Consider the following 27,474-nt stretch of genomic DNA (forward strand, 5'->3'; position numbering starts at 1 on the left):
ACATCACCTTCACATCACATCACCATCACATCACATCACCTTCACATCACATCACCTTCACTTCACATCACATCACATCACCTTCACATCACATCACCTTCACATCACATCACCTTCACTTCACATCACCTTCACTTCACATCACCTTCACTTCACATCACATCACATCACATCACCTTCACATCACATCACCTTCACATCACATCACATCACCTTCACATCACATCACCTTCACTTCACATCACCTTCACATCACATCACCTTCACATCACATCACCTTCACATCACATCACCTTCACATCACATCACCTACACATCACATCACCTTCACATCACATCACCATCACATCACATCACCTTCACATCACATCACCTTCACTTCACATCACATCACATCACCTTCACTTCACATCACATCACATCACCTTCACATCACATCACATCACATCACCTTCACATCACATCACCTTCACATCACATCACCTTCACATCACATCACCTTCACATCACATCACATCACCTTCACATCACATCACCTTCACATCATCTACACATCACATCACATCACCTTCACATCACATCACCTTCACATCACATCACCTTCACATCACCTTCACATCACCTCACTTCACATCACATCACATCACCTTCACATCACATCACATCACCTTCACATCACATCACATCACCTTCACATCACATCACATCACCTTACATCACATCACCTTCACATCACATCACATCACCTTCACATCACCTTCACATCACCATCACATCACATCACCTTCACATCACATCACCTTCACATCACATCACCTTCACTTCACATCACATCACATCACCTTCACATCACCTTCACATCACCTTCACATCACATCACCTTCACATCACATCACATCACCTTCACATCACCTTCACATCACATCACCTTCACATCACATCACATCACCTTCACATCACATCACCTTCACATCATCTACACATCACATCACATCCACATCACATCACCTTCACATCACATCACATCACCTTCACATCACATCACCTTCACATCACATCACCTTCACATCACATCACATCACCTTCACATCACCTTCACATCACATCACATCACCTTCACATCACATCACATCACCTTCACATCACATCACCTTCACATCACATCACCTTCACATCACATCACCTTCACATCACATCACCTTCACATCACATCACATCACATCACCTTCACATCACATCACCTTCACATCACATCACATCACCTTCACATCACATCACCTTCACATCACATCACCTTCACATCACATCACATCACCTTCACATCACATCACCTTCACATCACATCACATCACCTTCACATCACATCACCTTCACATCACATCACCTTCACATCACATCACATCACCTTCACATCACATCACATCACCTTCACATCACATCACATCACCTTCACATCACATCACCTTCACATCACATCACCTTCACATCACATCACCTCACTTCACATCACATCACATCACCTTCAAATCACATCACATCACCTTCACATCACATCACCTTCACATCACATCACATCACATCACCTTCACATCACATCACATCACCTTCACATCACCATCACATCACATCACATCACCTTCACATCACATCACCTTCACATCACATCACCTTCACATCACATCACATCACCTTCACATCACATCACATCACATCACCTTCACATCACATCACCTTCACATCACATCACATCACCTTCACATCACCTTCACATCACATCACATCACATCACCTTCACATCACATCACCTTCACATCACCTTCACATCACATCACCTTCACATCATCTACACATCACATCACATCCACATCACATCACATCACCTTCACATCACATCACCTTCACATCACATCACCTACACACCACCTACACATCATCTACACATCACATCACCTTCACATCATCTACACATCATCTACACATCACATCACCTTCACATCACATCACATCACCTTCACATCACATCACCTTCACTTCACATCACATCACATCACCTTCACATCACATCACCTTCACATCACATCACATCACCTTCACATCACATTACCTTCACTTCACATCACCTCACATCACCTTCACATCACATCACCTTCACATCACATCACCTTCACTTCACATCACCTCACATCACCTTCACATCACATCACCTTCACTTCACATCACCATCACATCACCTTCACATCACATCACCTTCACATCACCTTCACATCACATCACATCACCTTCACATCACATCACATCACCTTCACATCACATCACCTTCACATCACATCACATCACCTTCACTTCACATCACCTTCACATCACCTTCACATCACATCACCTTCACTTCACATCACATCACATCACCTTCACATCACCTTCACATCACATCACCTTCACATCACATCACCTTCACATCACATCACATCACATCACCTTCACATCACCTTCACATCACATCACATCACCTTCACATCACATCACCTTCACATCACCTTCACATCACATCACCTTCACATCATCTACACATCACATCACATCCACATCACATCACATCACCTTCACATCACATCACCTTCACATCACATCACCTACACACCACCTACACATCATCTACACATCACATCACCTTCACATCATCTACACATCATCTACACATCACATCACCTTCACATCACATCACATCACCTTCACATCACATCACCTTCACTTCACATCACATCACATCACCTTCACATCACATCACCTTCACATCACATCACATCACCTTCACATCACATTACCTTCACTTCACATCACATCACCTTCACATCACATCACCTTCACATCACATCACCTTCACATCACCATCACCTTCACATCACCATCACCTCACATCACATCACCTTCACATCACCATCACCTCACATCACCTTCACATCACATCACCTTCACATCACATCACCTTCACATCACATCACCTTCACATCACATCACATCACCTTCACATCACATTACCTTCACTTCACATCACATCACCTTCACATCACATCACCTTCACATCACATCACCTTCACATCACCATCACCTTCACATCACCATCACCTCACATCACATCACCTTCACATCACCATCACCTTCACATCACCATCACCTCACATCACCTTCACATCACATCACCTTCACATCACATCACCTTCACTTCACATCACCTCACATCACCTTCACATCACATCACCTTCACTTCACATCACCATCACATCACCTTCACATCACATCACCTTCACATCACCTTCACATCACATCACATCACCTTCACATCACCTTCACATCACATCACATCACCTTCACATCACATCACATCACCTTCACATCACATCACCTTCACATCACATCACATCACCTTCACTTCACATCACCTTCACATCACATCACCTTCACTTCACATCACATCACATCACCTTCACATCACATCACATCACCTTCACATCACATCACATCACCTTCACATCACATCACCTTCACTTCACATCACATCACCTTCACATCACATCACCTTCACATCACCTTCACATCACCTTCACATCACATCACCTTCACATCACCTTCACATCACATCACCTTCACATCACCTTCACATCACATCACCTTCACATCACATCACATCACCTTCACATCACCTTCACATCACATCACCTTCACATCACATCACATCACATCACCTTCACATCACATCACATCACATCACCTTCACATCACCTTCACATCACATCACCTTCACATCACATCACATCACCTTCACTTCACATCACATCACCTTCACATCACCTTCACATCACATCACATCACCTTCACTTCACATCACATCACCTTCACATCACATCACCTTCACATCACATCACCTTCACATCACATCACCTTCACATTACATCACCTTCACATCACCTTCACATCACATCACCTTCACATCACATCACCTTCACATCACATCACCTTCACATCACATCACATCACCTTCACATCACATCACATCACCTTCACATCACATCACATCACCACCACATCACATCACCTTCACATCACATCACCTCACATCACCTTCACATCACATCACCTTCACATCACATCACATCACCTTCACATCACATCACATCACCTTACATCACCTTCACCTCACATCACCTTCACATCACATCATCTACACATCACATCACCTTCACATCACATCATCTACACATCACATCACCTTCACATCTACACATCACATCACCTTCACATCACATCATCTACACATCACATCACCTTCACATCACCTTCACATCACATCATCTACACATCACATCACATCACATCACCTTCACATCACATCACCTACACATCACATCACCTTCACATCACATCACATCACCTTCACATCACATCACCTTCACATCACCATCACCTTCACATCACCATCACCTTACATCACCTTCACCTCACATCACCTTCACATCACATCACCTTCACATCACATCACCTACACATCACCTTCACATCATCTACACATCACATCACCATCACATCATCTACACATCACATCACATCACATCATCTACACATCACATCACCTTCACATCACATCATCTACACATCACATCACATCACATCATCTACACATCACATCACCTTCACATCACATCATCTACACATCACATCACATCACATCACATCACCTTCACATCACATCACTTCACATCACATCACCTTCACATCATCTACACATCACATCACCTACACATCACATCATCTACACATCACTTCACATCACCTTCACATCACCTTCACATCACCTTCACATCACATCACTTCACATCACATCACATCACCTTCACATCATCTACACATCACATCACCTACACATCACATCACCTTCACATCATCTACACATCACATCACCTTCACATCACATCACCTTCACATCACATCACATCACATCACCTTCACATCACATCACATCACCTTCACATCACATCACCTTCACCTTCACATCACATCACCTTCACATCATCTACACATCACATCACATCACCTTCACATCACATCACATCACCTTCACATCACATCACATCACATCACATCACCTTCACCTTCACATCACCTTCACATCATCTACACATCACCTTCACCTTCACATCACATCACCTTCACATCATCTACACATCACATCACATCCACATCACATCACCTTCACATCACATCACCTTCACATCATCTACACATCACATCACCTTCACATCACCTTCACATCACATCACATCACCTTCACATCATCTACACATCACATCACCTTCACATCACATCACATCACCTTCACATCACCATCACATCACCTTCACATCACATCACCTTCACCTCACATCACCTTCACATCACATCACCTTCACATCACATCACCTTCACATCACATCACCTACACATCACCTTCACATCATCTACACATCACATCACCTTCACATCACATCATCTACACATCACATCACCTTCACATCTACACATCACATCACCTTCACATCATCTACACATCACATCACCTTCACATCACCTTCACATCACCTTCACATCACATCATCTACACATCACATCACCTTCACATCACATCATCTACACATCACATCACCTTCACATCTACACATCACATCACCTTCACATCACATCATCTACACATCACATCACCTTCACATCACATCTTCTACACATCACATCACATCACCTTCACATCACATCACCTACACATCACATCACATCACCTTCACATCACATCACATCACATCACCTTCACATCACATCACATCACCTTCACCTCACATCACCTTCACATCACATCACCTTCACATCACATCACATCACCTTCACATCACATCACCTACACATCACCTTCACATCATCTACACATCACCTCACATCACATCATCTACACATCACATCACCATCACATCATCTACACATCACATCACCTTCACATCACATCATCTACACATCACATCACATCACATCATCTACACATCACATCACCTTCACATCACATCATCTACACATCACATCACATCACATCACATCATCTACACATCACATCACCTTCACATCACATCATCTACACATCACATCACCTTCACATCATCTACACATCACCTTCACATCACCTTCACATCACCTTCACATCACATCATCTACACATCACATCACCTTCACATCACATCATCTACACATCACATCACCTTCACCTTCACATCATCTACACATCACATCACCTTCACATCTACACATCACATCACCTTCACATCACATCACCTACACATCACCTACACATCACATCACCTTCACATCACCATCACATCACCTTCACATCTACACATCACCTCACCTTCACATCACATCACCTTCACATCACATCACCTTCACATCACCTTCACATCACATCACCTTCACATCACCTACACATCACCTTCACATCACATCACCTTCACATCATCTACACATCACATCACCTTCACATCATCTACACATCACATCACCTTCACATCTACACATCACATCACCTTCACATCATCTACACATCACATCACCTTCACATCTACACATCACCTTCACATCACCTACACATCACATCACCTTCACATCACATCACCTTCACATCACATCACCTTCACATCATCTACACATCACATCACCTTCACATCTACACATCACATCACCTTCACATCATCTACACATCACATCACCTTCACATCATCTACACATCACATCACCTTCACATCATCTACACATCACATCACCTTCACATCTACACATCACATCACCTTCACATCTACACATCACATCACCTTCACATCATCTACACATCACATCACCTACACATCATCTACACATCACATCATCTACACATCATCTACACATCACATCACCTTCACATCACCTTCACATCACATCACCTTCACATCACCTTCACATCACATCATCTACACATCACATCACATCACCTTCACATCACATCACCTTCACATCACATCACCTTCACATCACATCACCTTCACATCACATCACCTTCACATCACATCACCTTCACCTTCACATCACATCACCTTCACATCACCTACACATCACATCTAATCCACATCACATCACCTTCACATCACATCACCTTCACATCACATCACCTTCACATCACCTACACATCACCTTCACATCACCTACACATCACATCACCTTCACATCACATCACCTTCACATCATCTACACATCACCTTCACATCACATCACCTTCACATCATCTACACATCACATCACCTTCACATCTACACATCACATCACCTACACATCACCTTCACATCACATCACCTTCACATCACCTTCACATCATCTACACATCACATCTACACATCACCTTCACATCATCTACACATCACCTTCACATCATCTACACATCACATCACCTTCACATCATCTACACATCACCTTCACATCATCTTCACATCACATCACCTACACATCATCTTCACATCACATCACCTTCACATCTACACATCACATCACCTTCACATCATCTACACATCACCTTCACATCATCTACACATCACATCACCTTCACATCACATCACCTTCACATCACATCACCTACACATCACATCATCTACACATCACATCACCTTCACATCTACACATCACATCACCTTCACATCATCTACACATCACATCACCTTCACATCACCTTCACCTTCACATCATCTACACATCACATCACCTTCACCTTCACATCATCTACACATCACATCACCTTCACATCTACACATCACATCACCTTCACATCTACACATCACATCACCTTCACATCACATCATCTACACATCACATCACCTTCACATCTACACATCACATCACATCACCTTCACATCACCTTCACATCACCTTCACCTTCACATCACATCACCTTCACATCACATCACCTTCACATCACCTACACATCACATCACCTTCACATCACCTACACATCACATCACATCCACATCACATCACCTTCACATCACATCACCTTCACATCACATCACCTTCACATCACCATCACATCACCTTCACATCTACACATCACCTCACCTTCACATCACATCACCTTCACATCACATCACCTTCACATCATCTTCACATCACATCACCTACACATCATCTTCACATCACATCACCTTCACATCACATCACCTTCACATCATCTACACATCACCTTCACATCATCTACACATCACATCACCTTCACATCATCTACACATCACCTTCACATCATCTACACATCACATCACATCACCTTCACATCACATCATCTACACATCACATCACCTTCACATCATCTACACATCACCTTCACATCATCTTCACATCACATCACCTACACATCACCTACACATCACATCACCTTCACATCACATCATCTACACATCACATCACCTTCACATCATCTACACATCACATCACATCACATCACATCACCTTCACATCACATCACCTTCACATCACATCATCTACACATCACATCACCATCACATCATCTACACATCACATCACATCACATCATCTACACATCACATCACCTTCACATCACATCACCTACACATCACATCATCTACACATCACATCACCTTCACATCTACACATCACATCACCTTCACATCATCTACACATCACATCACCTTCACATCACCTTCACATCACATCATCTACACATCACATCACCTTCACATCTACACATCACATCACCTTCACATCTACACATCACATCACCTTCACATCACATCATCTACACATCACATCACCTTCACATCTACACATCACATCACATCACCTTCACATCACCTTCACATCACCTTCACATCACATCACCTTCACATCACATCATCTACACATCACATCACCTTCACATCATCTACACATCACATCACCTTCACATCACATCACCTTCACATCACATCATCTACACATCACATCACCTTCACATCATCTACACATCACATCACCTACACATCACCTTCACATCACCTTCACATCACCTTCACATCATCTACACATCACATCACCTTCACATCTACACATCACATCACCTTCACATCTACACATCACATCACCTTCACATCACATCATCTACACATCACATCACCTTCACATCTACACATCACATCACCTTCACATCTACACATCACATCACCTTCACATCACATCACCTTCACATCACCTACACATCACATCTAATCCACATCACATCACCTTCACATCACATCACCTACACATCACATCACCTTCACATCATCTACACATCACCTTCACATCACCATCACATCTACACATCACCTCACCTTCACATCACATCACCTTCACATCACCTACACATCACCTTCACATCACATCACCTTCACATCATCTACACATCACATCACCTTCACATCTACACATCACATCACCTTCACATCATCTACACATCACATCACCTTCACATCACCTTCACATCATCTACACATCACATCTACACATCACCTTCACATCATCTACACATCACCTTCACATCATCTTCACATCACATCACCTACACATCATCTTCACATCACATCACCTTCACATCTACACATCACATCACCTTCACATCACCTTCACATCATCTACACATCACATCACCTTCACATCACCTTCACATCATCTACACATCACATCTACACATCACCTTCACATCATCTACACATCACCTTCACATCATCTACACATCACATCACCTTCACATCATCTACACATCACCTTCACATCACCTTCACATCACATCACCTACACATCACCTTCACATCACATCACCTTCACATCATCTACACATCACCTTCACATCATCTACACATCACATCACATCACCTTCACATCACATCACCTTCACATCACCTTCACATCACATCACCTTCACATCATCTACACATCACCTACACATCACCTTCACATCACCTACACATCACCTTCACATCACATCACCTTCACATCACATCACCTACACATCACATCATCTACACATCACATCACCTTCACATCTACACATCACATCACCTTCACATCATCTACACATCACATCACCTTCACATCACCTTCACCTTCACATCATCTACACATCACATCACCTTCACATCTACACATCACATCACCTTCACATCTACACATCACATCACCTTCACATCACATCATCTACACATCACATCACCTTCACATCTACACATCACATCACCTTCACATCACCTTCACATCACCTTCACCTTCACATCACATCACCTTCACATCACCTACACATCACATCACCTTCACATCACCTACACATCACATCACATCCACATCACATCACCATCACATCACCTTCACATCTACACATCACCTCACCTTCACATCACATCACCTTCACATCACCTCACCTTCACATCACCTTCACATCACATCACCTTCACATCACCTACACATCACCTACACATCACCTTCACATCACCTACACATCACCTTCACATCACATCACCTTCACATCATCTACACATCACATCACCTTCACATCATCTACACATCACATCACCTTCACATCTACACATCACATCACCTTCACATCTACACATCACATCACCTTCACATCATCTACACATCACATCACCTTCACATCACATCACATCACATCATCTACACATCACATCACATCACATCATCTACACATCACATCATCTACACATCACATCACATCACATCATCTACACATCACATCACCTTCACATCATCTACACATCACATCACATCACATCTACACATCACATCACCTTCACATCACATCATCTACACATCACATCACATCACATCTACACATCACATCACCTTCACATCACATCACCTTCACATCACATCACCATCACATCACCTTCACATCACCTACACATCACATCACATCCACATCACATCACATCACCTTCACATCATCTACACATCACATCACCTTCACATCACCATCACATCACCTTCACATCTACACATCACCTCACCTTCACATCACCTTCACATCACCTCACCTTCACATCACCTTCACATCACATCACCTTCACATCATCTACACATCACATCACCTTCACATCATCTACACATCACATCACCTTCACATCTACACATCACATCACCTTCACATCACATCATCTACACATCACATCACATCACATCACATCTACACATCACATCACCTTCACATCACATCACCTACACATCACATCATCTACACATCACATCACCTTCACATCACATCATCTACACATCACATCACCTTCACCTTCACATCATCTACACATCACATCACCTTCACATCATCTACACATCACATCACCTTCACATCTACACATCACATCACCTTCACATCACATCATCTACACATCACATCACCTTCACATCACATCTACACATCACATCACCTTCACATCTACACATCACATCACCTTCACCTTCACATCTACACATCACATCACCTTCACATCTACACATCACATCACCTTCACATCACATCATCTACACATCACATCACCTTCACATCTACACATCACATCACCTTCACATCTACACATCACCTTCACATCACATCACCTTCACATCACATCATCTACACATCACATCACCTTCACATCACCTTCACATCACATCACCTTCACATCACATCTACACATCACCTTCACCTTCACATCATCTACACATCACATCACCTTCACATCACATCACCTTCACCTTCACATCACCTTCACATCACATCACCTTCACATCACATCACCTTCACATCACATCATCTACACATCACATCACCTACACATCACCTACACATCACATCATCTACACATCACATCACCTTCACATCATCTACACATCACATCACATCACCTACACATCACATCACCTACACATCACATCACCTACACATCACCTTCACATCATCTACACATCACCTTCACATCACATCACCTACACATCACCTACACATCATCTACACATCACATCACATCATCTACACATCACATCACCTACACATCACATCATCTACACATCACCTTCACATCATCTACACATCACCTTCACATCACATCACCTACACATCACCTTCACATCTACACATCACCTTCACATCACATCATCTACACATCACCTTCACATCTACACATCACCTTCACATCACATCATCTACACATCACCTTCACATCACATCACCTTCACATCATCTACACATCACATCACCTTCACATCATCTACACATCACATCACCTTCACATCACATCACCTTCACATCACATCACCTACACATCATCTACACATCACATCACCTTCACATCACCTTCACATCACATCACCTTCACATCACATCACCTTCACATCACATCACCTTCACATCACCTACACATCACATCACCTTCACATCACCTTCACATCACATCACCTACACATCACCTTCACATCACATCACCTTCACATCACATCACCTACACATCACCTACACATCATCTACACATCACCTTCACATCACATCACCTTCACATCATCTACACATCACCTTCACATCACATCACCTTCACATCATCTACACATCACATCACCTTCACATCACCTTCACATCATCTACACATCATCTACACATCACATCACCTTCACATCATCTACACATCACATCACCTTCACATCATCTACACATCACCTTCACATCACCTACACATCACATCACCTTCACATCACCTTCACATCACCTACACATCACATCACCTTCACATCATCTACACATCACCTTCACATCACATCACCTTCACATCACCTACACATCACATCACCTTCACATCATCTACACATCACCTTCACATCACCTTCACATCACATCACCTTCACATCATCTACACATCACATCACCTTCACATCACCTACACATCACCTTCACATCATCTACACATCACATCACCTTCACATCTACACATCACATCACCTACACATCACCTTCACATCATCTACACATCACCTTCACATCACCTTCACATCACATCACCTTCACATCACATCACCTTCACATCATCTACACATCACATCACCTTCACATCACCTACACATCACATCACCTTCACATCACCTTCACATCACATCATCTACACATCACATCACCTTCACATCATCTACACATCACATCATCTACACATCACATCACCTTCACATCATCTACACATCACATCACCTTCACATCACCTACACATCATCTACACATCACATCACCTTCACATCATCTACACATCACATCACCTTCACATCATCTACACATCACCTTCACATCACATCACCTTCACATCATCTACACATCACCTTCACATCTACACATCACATCACCTACACATCACCTTCACATCATCTACACATCACCTTCACATCACCTTCACATCACATCACCTTCACATCATCTACACATCACATCACCTTCACATCATCTACACATCACATCACCTTCACATCACATCTACACATCACATCACCTTCACATCATCTACACATCACCTTCACATCACCTTCACATCACATCACCTTCACATCACATCACCTTCACATCATCTACACATCACATCACCTTCACATCACATCACCTTCACATCATCTACACATCACATCACCTTCACATCACATCACCTTCACATCATCTACACATCACATCACCTTCACATCTACACATCACATCACATCACCTTCACATCTACACATCACATCACCTTCACATCATCTACACATCACATCACCTTCACATCACATCACCTTCACATCATCTACACATCACATCTACACATCACATCACCTTCACATCATCTACACATCACATCACCTTCACATCACATCACCTTCACATCATCTACACATCACATCTACACATCACATCACCTTCACCTTCACATCATCTACACATCACATCACCTTCACATCACATCATCTACACATCACATCACCTTCACATCATCTACACATCACCTTCACATCACCTTCACATCACATCACCTTCACATCACATCACCTTCACATCATCTACACATCACATCACCTTCACATCACATCACCTTCACATCATCTACACATCACATCACCTTCACATCACATCACCTTCACATCATCTACACATCACATCACCTTCACATCTACACATCACATCACATCACCTTCACATCTACACATCACATCACCTTCACATCATCTACACATCACATCACCTTCACATCTACACATCACATCACATCACCTTCACATCTACACATCACATCACATTCACATCATCTACACATCACATCACCTACACATCACATCACCTTCACATCATCTACACATCACATCTACACATCACATCACATCACCTTCACATCACATCACCATCACCTTCACATCACCTTCACATCACATCACCTTCACATCACCTTCACATCACATCACCTTCACCTTCACATCATCTACACATCACATCACCTTCACATCATCTACACATCACATCACATCACCTTCACATCACATCACCTTCACATCACATCACCTTCACATCATCTACACATCACCTTCACATCACATCACCTTCACATCACATCACCTTCACATCACATCACCTTCACATCACATCACCTTCACATCACATCACCTTCACATCACCTTCACATCACATCACCTTCACATCATCTACACATCACATCACCTTCACATCACATCACCTTCACATCATCTACACATCACATCACCTTCACATCATCTACACATCACCTTCACATCACATCACCTTCACATCACATCACATCACCTTCACATCACCTTCACATCACCTTCACATCACATCACCTTCACATCACATCACCTTCACATCACAGCATCAAAAATCAACTAGTGTGTTTTATCCTAGAGAAGAGGTTTTATTGCAGACTAACAGGTTAGCACTAAAGTCAGTTTTATTAAATTAGATTCTGTTTATTCATATTAATTATACTGTTTTTTTCCCTCTACACCTGAACAGGTGGTGCTGCCCCACCCTCCAGCCTGCAACAAGAAACGTTCTGGATCATGATGAAGGAATTGTTTATGAAGTTAAATCCATAAGTCTGAGATATAGTGATAAAGTCCTCTCTCGACTAATTAGGGCTCACCTGAGGGTCATGTGACACAAAGCAGAGTGGACAAAGCACAATCCCTCTCATCTCACACACAGTACAGTGCAGAAGTATGAAGCAGCCCTGAGCAATACTGTAATTCTGATCAAGTACACCTCTGATTTAACACACACACACACACACACACACAAGAACACGAACACACACACACACACACACACACACAAGAACACGAACACACACACAAGAACACGAACACACACACACACACACACAAGAACACGAACACACACACACACACACACAAGAACACGAACACACACACACACACAAGAACACGAACACACACACACACACACACACAAGAACACGAACACACACACACACACACACAACACACACACACACACAACACGAACACACACACGAGAACACGAACACACACACACACACGAGAACACGAACACACACACACACACACGAGAACACGAACACACACACACACGAGAACACGAACACACACACACACACGAGAACACGAACACACACACACGCACGAGAACACGAACACACACACACGAGAACACGAACACACACACACACACGAGAACACGAACACACACACACACACGAGAACACGAACACACACACACACACGAGAACACGAACACACACACACACACGAGAACACGAACACACACACACACGAGAACACGAACACACACACACACGAGAACACGAACACACACACACAAGAACACGAACACACACAAGAACACGAACACACACACACACACACACAAGAACACGAACACACACACACACACACACACAACACACACACACACACAAGAACACGAACACACACACGAGAACACGAACACACACACACAAGAACACGAACACACACAAGAACACGAACACACACACACACACACACGAGAACACGAACACACACACACACACACGAGAACACGAACACACACACACAAGAACACGAACACACACAAGAACACGAACACACACACACACGAGAACACGAACACACACACACACACGAGAACACGAACACACACACACAAGAACACACACACACACAAGAACACGAACACACACACACACACACACACACAAGAACACGAACACACACACACACACACACACAACACACACACACACACACACACACAAGAACACGAACACACACACGAGAACACGAACACACACACGAGAACACGAACACACACACACACGAGAACACGAACACACACACACGAGAACACGAACACACACACACACACACACGAGAACACGAACACACACACACACGAGAACACGAACACACACACACACAAGAACACGAACACACACACAAGAACACGAACACACACACACACACACACAACACACACACACACACACACACAAGAACACGAACACACACACGAGAACACGAACACACACACACACGAGAACACGAACACACACACGAGAACACGAACACACACACACACGAGAACACGAACACACACACACACGAGAACACGAACACACACACACACACGAGAACACACACACACACACACACACACACAAGAACACGAACACACAAGAACACGAACACACACACACACACACACACAAGAACACGAACACACACACACACGAGAACACGAACACACACACACAAGAACACGAACACACACACACACACGAGAACACGAACACACACACACACACACACACACACACACACAACACGAACACACACACACGAGAACACGAACACACACACACACACGAGAACACGAACACACACACACGAGAACACGAACACACACACACAAGAACACGAACACACACACACAAGAACACGAACACACACACACACACACGAGAACACGAACACACACACACGAGAACACGAACACACACACGAGAACACGAACACACACACACACACGAGAACACGAACACACACACACACGAGAACACGAACACACACACAAGAACACGAACACACACACACACGAGAACACGAACACACACACACACACAACACGAACACACACACACGAGAACACGAACACACACACACACACACGAGAACACGAACACACACACACGAGAACACGAACACACACACACGAGAACACGAACACACACACGAGAACACGAACACACACACAAGAACACGAACACACAAGAACACGAACACACACACACACACACACACACACACACACACACAACAACACGAACACACACACAAGAACACGAACACACACACACACGAGAACACGAACACACACGAACACACACACACACACACACACACACCACGAACACACACACACACACACACACACCAACACGACCACACACACACACCAACACACACACACACACGAGAACACGAACACACACACAAGAACACGAACACACACACACACACGAGAACACGAACACACACACACACACACAACACGAACACACACACACACACACACACACACACACGAGAACACGAACACACACACACAAGAACACGAACACACACACACACACACGAGAACACGAACACACACACACACGAGAACACGAACACACACACACAAGAACACGAACACACACACACACACGAGAACACGAACACACACACACACACACACACACACACACAACACGAACACACACACACGAGAACACGAACACACACACACGAGAACACGAACACACACACGAGAACACGAACACACAAGAACACGAACACACACACACGAGAACACGAACACACACACACACACACACACACACACAACACGAACACACACACACGAGAACACGAACACACACACAAGAACACGAACACACACACACACGAGAACACGAACACACACGAACACACACACACACACACACACACACCACGAACACACACACACACACACACACACACACACACACACGAGAACACGAACACACACGAACACACACACCACGAACACACACACACACACACACACACACACACACGAGAACACGAACACACACACAAGAACACGAACACACACACACACACACACACACACACACGAGAACACGAACACACACACAAGAACACGAACACACACACACACACGAGAACACGAACACACACACACACACACACACAACACGAACACACACACACACACACACACACACGAGAACACGAACACACACACACAAGAACACGAACACACACACACACACGAGAACACGAACACACACACACAAGAACACGAACACACACACACACACACGAGAACACGAACACACACACACACACACACACACACAACACGAACACACACACACGAGAACACGAACACACACACACACGAGAACACGAACACACACACGAGAACACGAACACACAAGAACACGAACACACACACACGAGAACACGAACACACACACACACACACACACACACACACACACAACACGAACACACACACACGAGAACACGAACACACACACAAGAACACGAACACACACACAAGAACACGAACACACACACACACGAGAACACGAACACACACGAACACACACACACACACACACACCACGAACACACACACACACACACACACACACGAGAACACGAACACACACACACACAAGAACACGAACACACACACACACACACACGAGAACACGAACACACACACACACACACACACACAGTTTGTATTTGCGGTGGAACAAAAATAAACCAAATATCACCCATGCAACACAAACAGAAGAGTTAACTGTTAATCCTCTGTCCTCTTGGTGAGTTCAGTCCTGTGATGTATGTGTGTGTGTGTGTGTGTGTGTGTGTGTGTGTGTGTGTGTGTGTATACTCACCAAGCAGGACCTTCGCGTCCTCCACATCGAAGTCTCCATCACCATCAGCGTCGTAGGACGAGAGTTTACCTGGTCAAGACGTTTAGATTTAATTCAGTGATTTCATACAAAATAAAGATGAAATAAATGAAGCTTGGGACAGCACAGTGGTTTAGTGGTCAGCACAGTGGTTTAGTGGTCAGCACAGTGGTTTAGTGGTCAGCACGGCGGCCTCACAACAAGAAGGTCCTGGGTTTGAATCCCAGGTTCTAACAGGCAGGGGTCTTTGTGTGTGGAGTTTGTGTGTTCTCCCCATGCCTGCGTGGGTTTACTCTGGGTACTCCGGTTTCCTCCCACAGTCCAAAAACGTACATTAGGTTGATTGGTCATTCTAAATTGCCCACAGGAGTGAGTGTGAGTGTGTGTGTGTGTGTGTGTGTGTGTGTGTGTGTGTGTGTGTGGTTGTCTGTCTGTCTATATGTGGCCCTGTCCAGGGTGTACCCCTGCCTTTCACCCAATGTGTGCTGGGATAGGCTCCAGCAGATCCCCATGACCCTGATTAGGAATAAAGCAGGAAGATGGATGAAGCTAGATTTTGATAAAAGTCTTGATTTTCTCTGTCTCTATAAGGAGACTTAATGCTGTTATTACTAATGGACTGATGAAGCTCTGAGCATCTGATGGTGGAGGAGATATTTAGAGAAACTGATGAAGCTCTGAGCGTGTGACGGTGGAGGAGATATGTCTTGGATTTTATTGAATTTAAAAGCGTACCTTGTAAAATCTCTGAAATATTATACCGCAAGTCCTGTGCCTTGGCTGCATGTGGAATTAAGAGCAGAACACACACACACGCAAACTCATTACAATCTGTTACACTGCACATGCTGATAATGTCATCTTCTGAACACAAGATCAGTAAGGTGGACGTTTAGAAGATTTGAGACCACTGAAGGGAGCGGACGTGATGCATCTCGGAGACAGACACATGAGGTTAAATTTACAGAACTCGTTTAATAATCACGTCTTCTGTGTGATGAAGGACTCACCGATCACTCCCTGATAATCCACCAGATCAAAATAAACCACAGCCACAGAGGTCCAGACGCCCAGAAGGGCCAGAACCATGAACCAGGTGAAGAACGACACCCCGGCTTTAGCTCCGCCCTTTTTCCCATTTTTATTCATTTGCTTGGCATCTAAACAGAACACAAACAAACGACAGTGAGAAGAGTTATAACGGAGACTTTTTATGTAGTAAATCAGAACATAAATATCAGAGCTGCAGAATATAGAAATACATGGTCCTGCAGAAAGATGGACTGAATGGAGATGGTCAGCGATATGAAGAGCAGCTCCTTCTCCACAGCTGACCATCACAGTGGACTCTGCATTGTATAACCGCACTGATAGCTGTTTAACTCCCATTCAGGCACCAATACCAACTACACACCCACATATTTACACTAGTAATCAAGCTCAGGACACACACACACACACACACACACAAGCGCATACACACACTCCAGACACACTGAGTGAAGTTAAGTAGTCTTTATTAGTCACATATACATTACTGCACAGTGAAATTCTTTCTTCGTATATCCTATCCTTGAGGGTTGTGGTCAGAATGCAGGGTCAGCCATGATACAGTGCCCCTGGAGCAGGGTGGGTTGGGGGCCTTGCTAAAGGGCCTAATGGGGGCAGATTGGTGGTGTTGGGGCTTGAACCCCTAACTTCTGGTCAAAGACCCAGAGCCTTAACCACTTCAGCTACCCACACAGGATCACACAAACAAAGACACACACACACTGACCAGCAGAACTAAACTCTCAGGCTGAATGTGTGGTGTGTTACAGCTGAAGATCAGAGTGGAGCTGAAAAGGTTAGTGTTATAAATACACACACCCACACACAGAGCAGAGAGAGAGAGAGAATGAACAGGTGCTGAGTCTACTCTGTTCCTCTTGGTCACACACTCACAGTTACTATAGTGTGTGTGTGTGTGTGTGTGTGTGTGTGTGTGTGTGTGTGTGCGCAGAAGAACGCACAGGAAATTCACTTTGACACCTTGGACAGCTCAGGTCTCCATCACTGAAAAGTTGATCTCATGCTCATAAATCCCTGTTCACACAGCTCCATGTGTTTATTAACAAAGAGAAATGGTTTATAACCATGTTATTATAACACATTGCTCTGAGACGGGCATTACAAGAGCTACATAAAATTAAACTGAACACCAATTAAAGCAGTGTTGCATTACTGAAACTTATCTTCTATCCGTTTACTATGGAATAAAATCAGTCAAAAATAATCGTACGTAATTCAGAACATTTGTGTGTAATTGTAATTTAAAACTATTCTATGTAATTCTGTTTTGTCCAAGTTGGAGTCCAAAATCTACGACCACCACAGTTCACAGACACAGCGCTCGTTTTCACAACACCTCTGTTACACACACACACACAGTTTTCACAACACCTCTGTTACACACACACACACAGTTTTCACAACACCTGTTACACACACACACACACACACACACACACACACAGTTTTCACAACACCTCTGTTACACACACACACAGTTTTCACAACACCTCTGTTACACACACACACACACACACACACACACACACACACACACACAGTTTTCACAACACCTCTGTTACACACACACACACACAGTTTTCACAACACCTCTGTTACACACACACACACAGTTTTCACAACACCTCTGTTACACACACACACAGTTTTCACAACACCTCTGTTACACACACACACACACACACACACACACAGTTTTCACAACACCTCTGTTACACACACACACACAGTTTTCACAACACCTCTGTTACACACACACACACACACACACACACACACACACAGTTTTCACAACACCTCTGTTACACACACACACACACACACACACACACAGTTTTCACAACACCTCTGTTACACACACACACACACACCACACACACACAGTTTTCACAACACCTCTGTTACACACACACACACACCACACACACACAGTTTTCACAACACCTCTGTTACACACACACAGTTTTCACAACACCTCTGTTACACACACCACATGAGAAATTATGCCCACGAATGTAGTGTGTGTTCAACCACTGTCAAAAATACACCATCAAGGCCACAGGCACAGACATCACTCTCCCAGGGAAGAGGAATCGATTTTTTTTATTGCAAAAAACACAAATACAGTAAGGCAATACAAGATCATAAGAAGATCCTTAAGAACAGAGAACCAATCAAAATGAAAATAAACTAAGAAAAAAAAGAAAAAGAATGACGCACTAGGGTCTTCTAAAAGTTTACATTTCTGCAATAAACTAAACTCTTCTTCCAGTTTTACATTTTAATAATCTTACAGATTTACAGTTCATCCAAAATTCCTTTTGAAAAACAGAAAACAATGGCTTTGTTTTAAGGCGCTTACATTTATGAATATAAAATTTGCCCAAAATGAAAATATTCAGTACAAAATAAGTATGTACATCTTCCATTAATAAACCAAAAATTATACGTTATTTCGACTTGATTTGGAAATTTATCTCGGGTCAATAAAGTTCTTAATTTGTCAGGCTACACCTAATAAAATCTTGCCCATTTATTATTAAAGAAGGTAAATGAAGAGCTTCAGTTACACTGGTCACTGTATTACTGACCAACAGTACAAAGGCCTTTGGAATACAGTTCAGTTATATTCCTCATAATCACAATGAATATTAGATTTTCCACAAAAGGTACTGTGATCCCCGAGAGCTAATCTTATCTACTATAGTTAAATCTCCGTAACATTACTTCTCTCTGTTATGTGATAACTAACCCTTAAACATGTCCGAATTTGAAGAGAAAAAAAAAGATCATCTCTCAGGATGCCAGTGGTCTGAGCAGTTCGTGGAATCGATTCCTCTTCCCTGGGAGAGTGATGTCTGTGCCTGTGGCCTTGATGGTGTATTTTTGACAGTGGTTGAACACACACTACATTCGTGGGCATAATTTCTCATGTGGTGTGTGTAACAGAGGTGTTGTGAAAACTGTGTGTGTGTGTGTAACAGAGGTGTTGTGAAAACTGTGTGTGTGGTGTGTGTGTGTGTAACAGAGGTGTTGTTAAAACTGAGTGTGTGTGTGTGTGTAACAGAGGTGTTGTTAAAACTGAGTGTGTGTGTGTGTGTGTGTGTGTAACAGAGGTGTTGTGAAAACTGTGTGTGTGTGTAACAGAGGTGTTGTGAAAACTGTGTGTGTGTGTGTAACAGAGGTGTTGTGAAAACTGTGTGTGGTGTGTGTGTGTGGTGTGCGTGTGTGTGTGTGTGTGTGTGTAACAGAGGTGTTGTGAAAACTGTGTGTGTGTGTAACAGAGGTGTTGTGAAAACTGTGTGTGTGTGTGTGTGTAACAGAGGTGTTGTTAAAACTGAGTGTGTGTGTGTGTGTGTGTGTAACAGAGGTGTTGTGAAAACTGTGTGTGTGTGTAACAGAGGTGTTGTGAAAACTGTGTGTGTGTAACAGAGGTGTTGTTAAAACTGAGTGTGTGTGTGTGTGTGTAACAGAGGTGTTGTGAAAACTGTGTGTGTGTGTAACAGAGGTGTTGTGAAAACTGTGTGTGTGTAACAGAGGTGTTGTTAAAACTGAGTGTGTGTGTGTGTGTGTGTGTGTGTGTGTGTAACAGAGGTGTTAAAACTGAGTGTGTGTGTGTGTGTGTGTGTAACAGAGGTGTTGTTAAAACTGAGTGTGTGTGTGTGTGTGTGTGTGTGTAACAGAGGTGTTGTGAAAACTGTGTGTGGTGTGTGTGTGTGGTGTGCGTGTGTAACAGAGGTGTTGTTAAAACTGAGTGTGTGTGTGTGTGTGTGTGTGTAACAGAGGTGTTGTTAAAACTGTGTGTGTGTGTGTGTGTGTGTGTGTAACAGAGGTGTTGTTAAAACTGAGTGTGTGTGTGTGTGTGTGTGTGTGTGTGTGTGTAACAGAGGTGTTGTTAAAACTGAGTGTGTGTGTGTGTGTAACAGAGGTGTTGTTAAAACTGAGTGTGTGTGTGTGTGTGTGTGTAACAGAGGTGTTGTTAAAACTGAGTGTGTGTGTGGTGTGTGTGTGTGTAACAGAGGTGTTGTTAAAACTGAGTGTGTGTGTGTGTGTGTAACAGAGGTGTTGTGAAAACTGTGTGTGTGTGGTGTGTGTGTGTGTAACAGAGGTGTTAAAACTGAGTGTGTGTGTGTGTGTGTGTGTGTAACAGAGGTGTTAAAACTGTGTGTGTGTGGTGTGTGTGTGTGTAACAGAGGTGTTGTTAAAACTGTGTGTGTGTGGTGTGTGTGTGTGTGGTAACAGGTGTTGTGAAAACTGAGTGTGTGTGTGTGTGTGTAACAGAGGTGTTAAAACGGAGTGTGTGGTGTGTGTGTGTGTGTGTAACAGAGGTGTTGTGAAAACTGTGTGTGTGTGGTGTGTGTGTGTGTGTGTGTAACAGAGGTGTTGTGAAAACTGTGTGTGTGTGGTGTGTGTGTGTGGTGTGTGTGTAACAGAGGTGTTGTGAAAACTGTGTGTGTGTGTGTGTGTGTGTGTGTGTAACAGAGGTGTTGTGAAAACGAGCGCTGTGTCTGTGAACTGTGGTGGTCGTAGATTTTGGACTCCAACTCGGACAAAACACAGAATTACATAGAATAGTTTTAAATTACAATTACACACAAATGTTCTGAATTACGTACGATTATTTTTGACTGATTTTATTCCATAGTTTACCCCCCTACACACACACACACACACACACACACACACACACACACTATTTGATATAAAAGCCAGTAGAGGTTATTGGTAGAGGTTACTGATCTGATCTGAAGCTCTGAAGATAAACAGAAGTCCATCCTGGACCTAACCTGAACTCATCTCAGTTTCTCTGTACAGCCCAAACCCTCATTTTTCCCCCTTTACCTCCTTCTTGGCTCAGCTCCGTCACCTCGGGCCTCGGCTCCCCCATTGCTCCACACCAGCAAGAGTGTCTCAGCCACACACCTCCAGCAGCTGCACCGCCTTTTGTTCCACAACAACTCAACATGGAACCCGGACAACCCCTCAGTTATTTATAGAACAGCAGTGTGTGTGTGTGTGTGTGTGTGTGTGTGTGTGTGTGTGTGCGCAGAATTGGGGTATGGGTTAGTGTTACTGCACTCATTCAATCACACACACACACACACACACACACACACACACACCTCACAAAAAATTAGAAATAAAAATAAATGCATCAGTTAGGATTTAGGCCTCATCCCAGCCCAGAGACAGCACTGGGTGAACTGGTTAAAGTGGTATCAGGGTTCCTAATCAGGGTTGTGTCTCCTTGTTCGTTTACTCTAACTTTACTGGAGCTTTTCACTTCACTGTACACAGGCTAGAACGTGCTGGAGATATGAACTGCCCTCTGCTGGTAGACACTGACCACAGCTAGTAAATACGTGTATTAAAGTAGAGTCCAGCGTTCCACAAGGTTCTGTCTTAGGCCCACTGCTTTTCTCCCTATATATGCTACCCCTTGGTGTAATTATTCATAAACATGGTATTAGCTTCCACTGTTATGATGATGACACACAGCTATATGTTTCAGTCAGATGAGAGACACCAGCTTATTAAGATAGAAGAACGTGTAAAGGACATTAGACACTGGATGGTCACTAACTTCCTCCTGCTTAACTCTGACAGACAAAGGTGCTGGATGGTCTTTGTTTTATCATGTCCAGCAGTAAAAGACCTCAATGTCACACAAACAGACACCTACAATCAAGCTTAAACACACACACACACACGTTCAGAATCCACACCCAGTTATTCGACACATGTACACACAACACGCGTGTGTACACACACACACATCCACAATCACAACCAGTTATTCAATACACGTACACACACGCACACACAGCCCTACCATCACAACCACTTATTCATTACACATGTGCACATAACACACACAAGCACAATGCCATGAATTCATACCTAGTTATTAAATACACGTGCAGATCAATGCACACACACACACCCTGATATTCACATAAATGTGTGCAATCAGTATCACACCGTTAAAAACACACACGCCTGTAGCAGCAGGAGTACACACCAGTGTGAGTACGAACCTGCGCTGGGAGTATAAACACCAGGACGAGTACACAACACAACACTCCCACAATCCAGCACTCAGGGGGAGTGTGTAACGGCAGGAAGACTGGAAGAAGGGGCAGGGACATCATATTACATACACAATTGAATAGATTTAATAAAATAACAGCTTTTTACACACACACACACACACACACACACACACACACACACACACACACACACACACACACACACACACACACACACACACACACACACACACACGGCAGGCCAAAACTCCAGTGTTTTTAAATCGAAACATAAGTCCTGAAATCAACATTTGTGTGTGTGTGTGTGTGTGTGTGTGTGTGTTAACTCTTACAGAATTAACCCGCGTACAAACTACAGAAGAGTGTATTTCATTAGCAGTAGACAAACTCTGTGTGAAAATCACAGTATTTACATTTCAGTATAAAGTGTAAAGGTCAACTGCATATGAACTGACCGCTCGTTAGGGATTAATGCGAATACATTTAATGATAAGTCTAATATTAATGCTGGACTTTTCTACTCTGCATCTTATATCCTGTAAAGCTGCTTTGGGACAGTGTCCAGTGTTAAAAGCTCTATAGAAATAAAACTCAATTGAATTGAATAACCATGAGAACAGGACAGAGTGGACACTCCGCACTGTATGATGACCGAACAGACAAACACTACAGGCTAATAAACACATGAGGAAACTCCCACTAAAGACAGAAAGTGTTGAGTATACAGTGTGAGGAGTTTCATCTGATAAAACTCATATTCTAATTAATTAATTAATTGAACTAGTCCTGTTATATTCTGTTAATTAAATACCCCCCCCCTTATCTGGTGTGTGTGTGTAATTATATATGATGAGTAAAAGGTGTGTTGCACAGTAGTTAGGATGCAGTTTAGTAGTACAATGTATACAGTGAGTCGGTCAGTGGCGGTCACTATGTGTATTACATGTAGTATGTAACGTATAAAACAGCAGATATCACAGTGTAGGTGTCCAATGCACTAAAGTTTATCGACAGTTACTAATGATAGTTAATATTACTAACCATGCTATAACATTACCTGGGCTTGTGGATACTGCTGGGAGTTATACATTTCCCATTGGGATGATAAAGTGTGTGTCTGTCTGTCCGTCCATGTAATAAACTAGAAAATAAAGACTAAACACTAAGAGTTTATATTTCTGGTGTTCAGTAAAAACTCCTTTATCCAGAGAGACTTACAGTTCTCATTTAATACAGCTGAGGGTTAGGGGTCTCACTCAAGGGGCAGA

At 43.2% G+C, this 27,474-nt stretch overlaps 1 protein-coding gene across 4 annotated transcripts in view; it reads right to left on the reverse strand.

The window, feature by feature from the left end:
* The window catches only part of asph (aspartate beta-hydroxylase), a 76,755-nt gene that overhangs the window by 37,562 nt on the left and 11,719 nt on the right, over positions 1-27,474 (reverse strand). The window contains exons 1-4 of one of the 4 annotated variants that reach the window (XM_058413390.1): positions 24,996-25,137; positions 20,093-20,242; positions 19,818-19,862; positions 19,065-19,133 (exon numbers count right to left, since the gene is read on the reverse strand). In XM_058413390.1, coding sequence (XP_058269373.1) covers positions 19,065-19,133; positions 19,818-19,862; positions 20,093-20,242; positions 24,996-25,119 — 388 coding nt within the window. In that variant the 5' untranslated portion in view covers positions 25,120-25,137. Of the gene's footprint in view, positions 1-19,064; positions 19,134-19,817; positions 19,863-20,092; positions 20,243-24,995; positions 25,138-27,474 lie in introns of those variants that run through there. The other 3 variants (XM_058413389.1, XM_058413392.1, XM_058413391.1) reach the window with 3 other exon arrangements.

This window comes from Hemibagrus wyckioides, linkage group LG17, assembly GCF_019097595.1.
Source record: "Hemibagrus wyckioides isolate EC202008001 linkage group LG17, SWU_Hwy_1.0, whole genome shotgun sequence".
NCBI lineage: Eukaryota > Metazoa > Chordata > Actinopteri > Siluriformes > Bagridae > Hemibagrus > Hemibagrus wyckioides.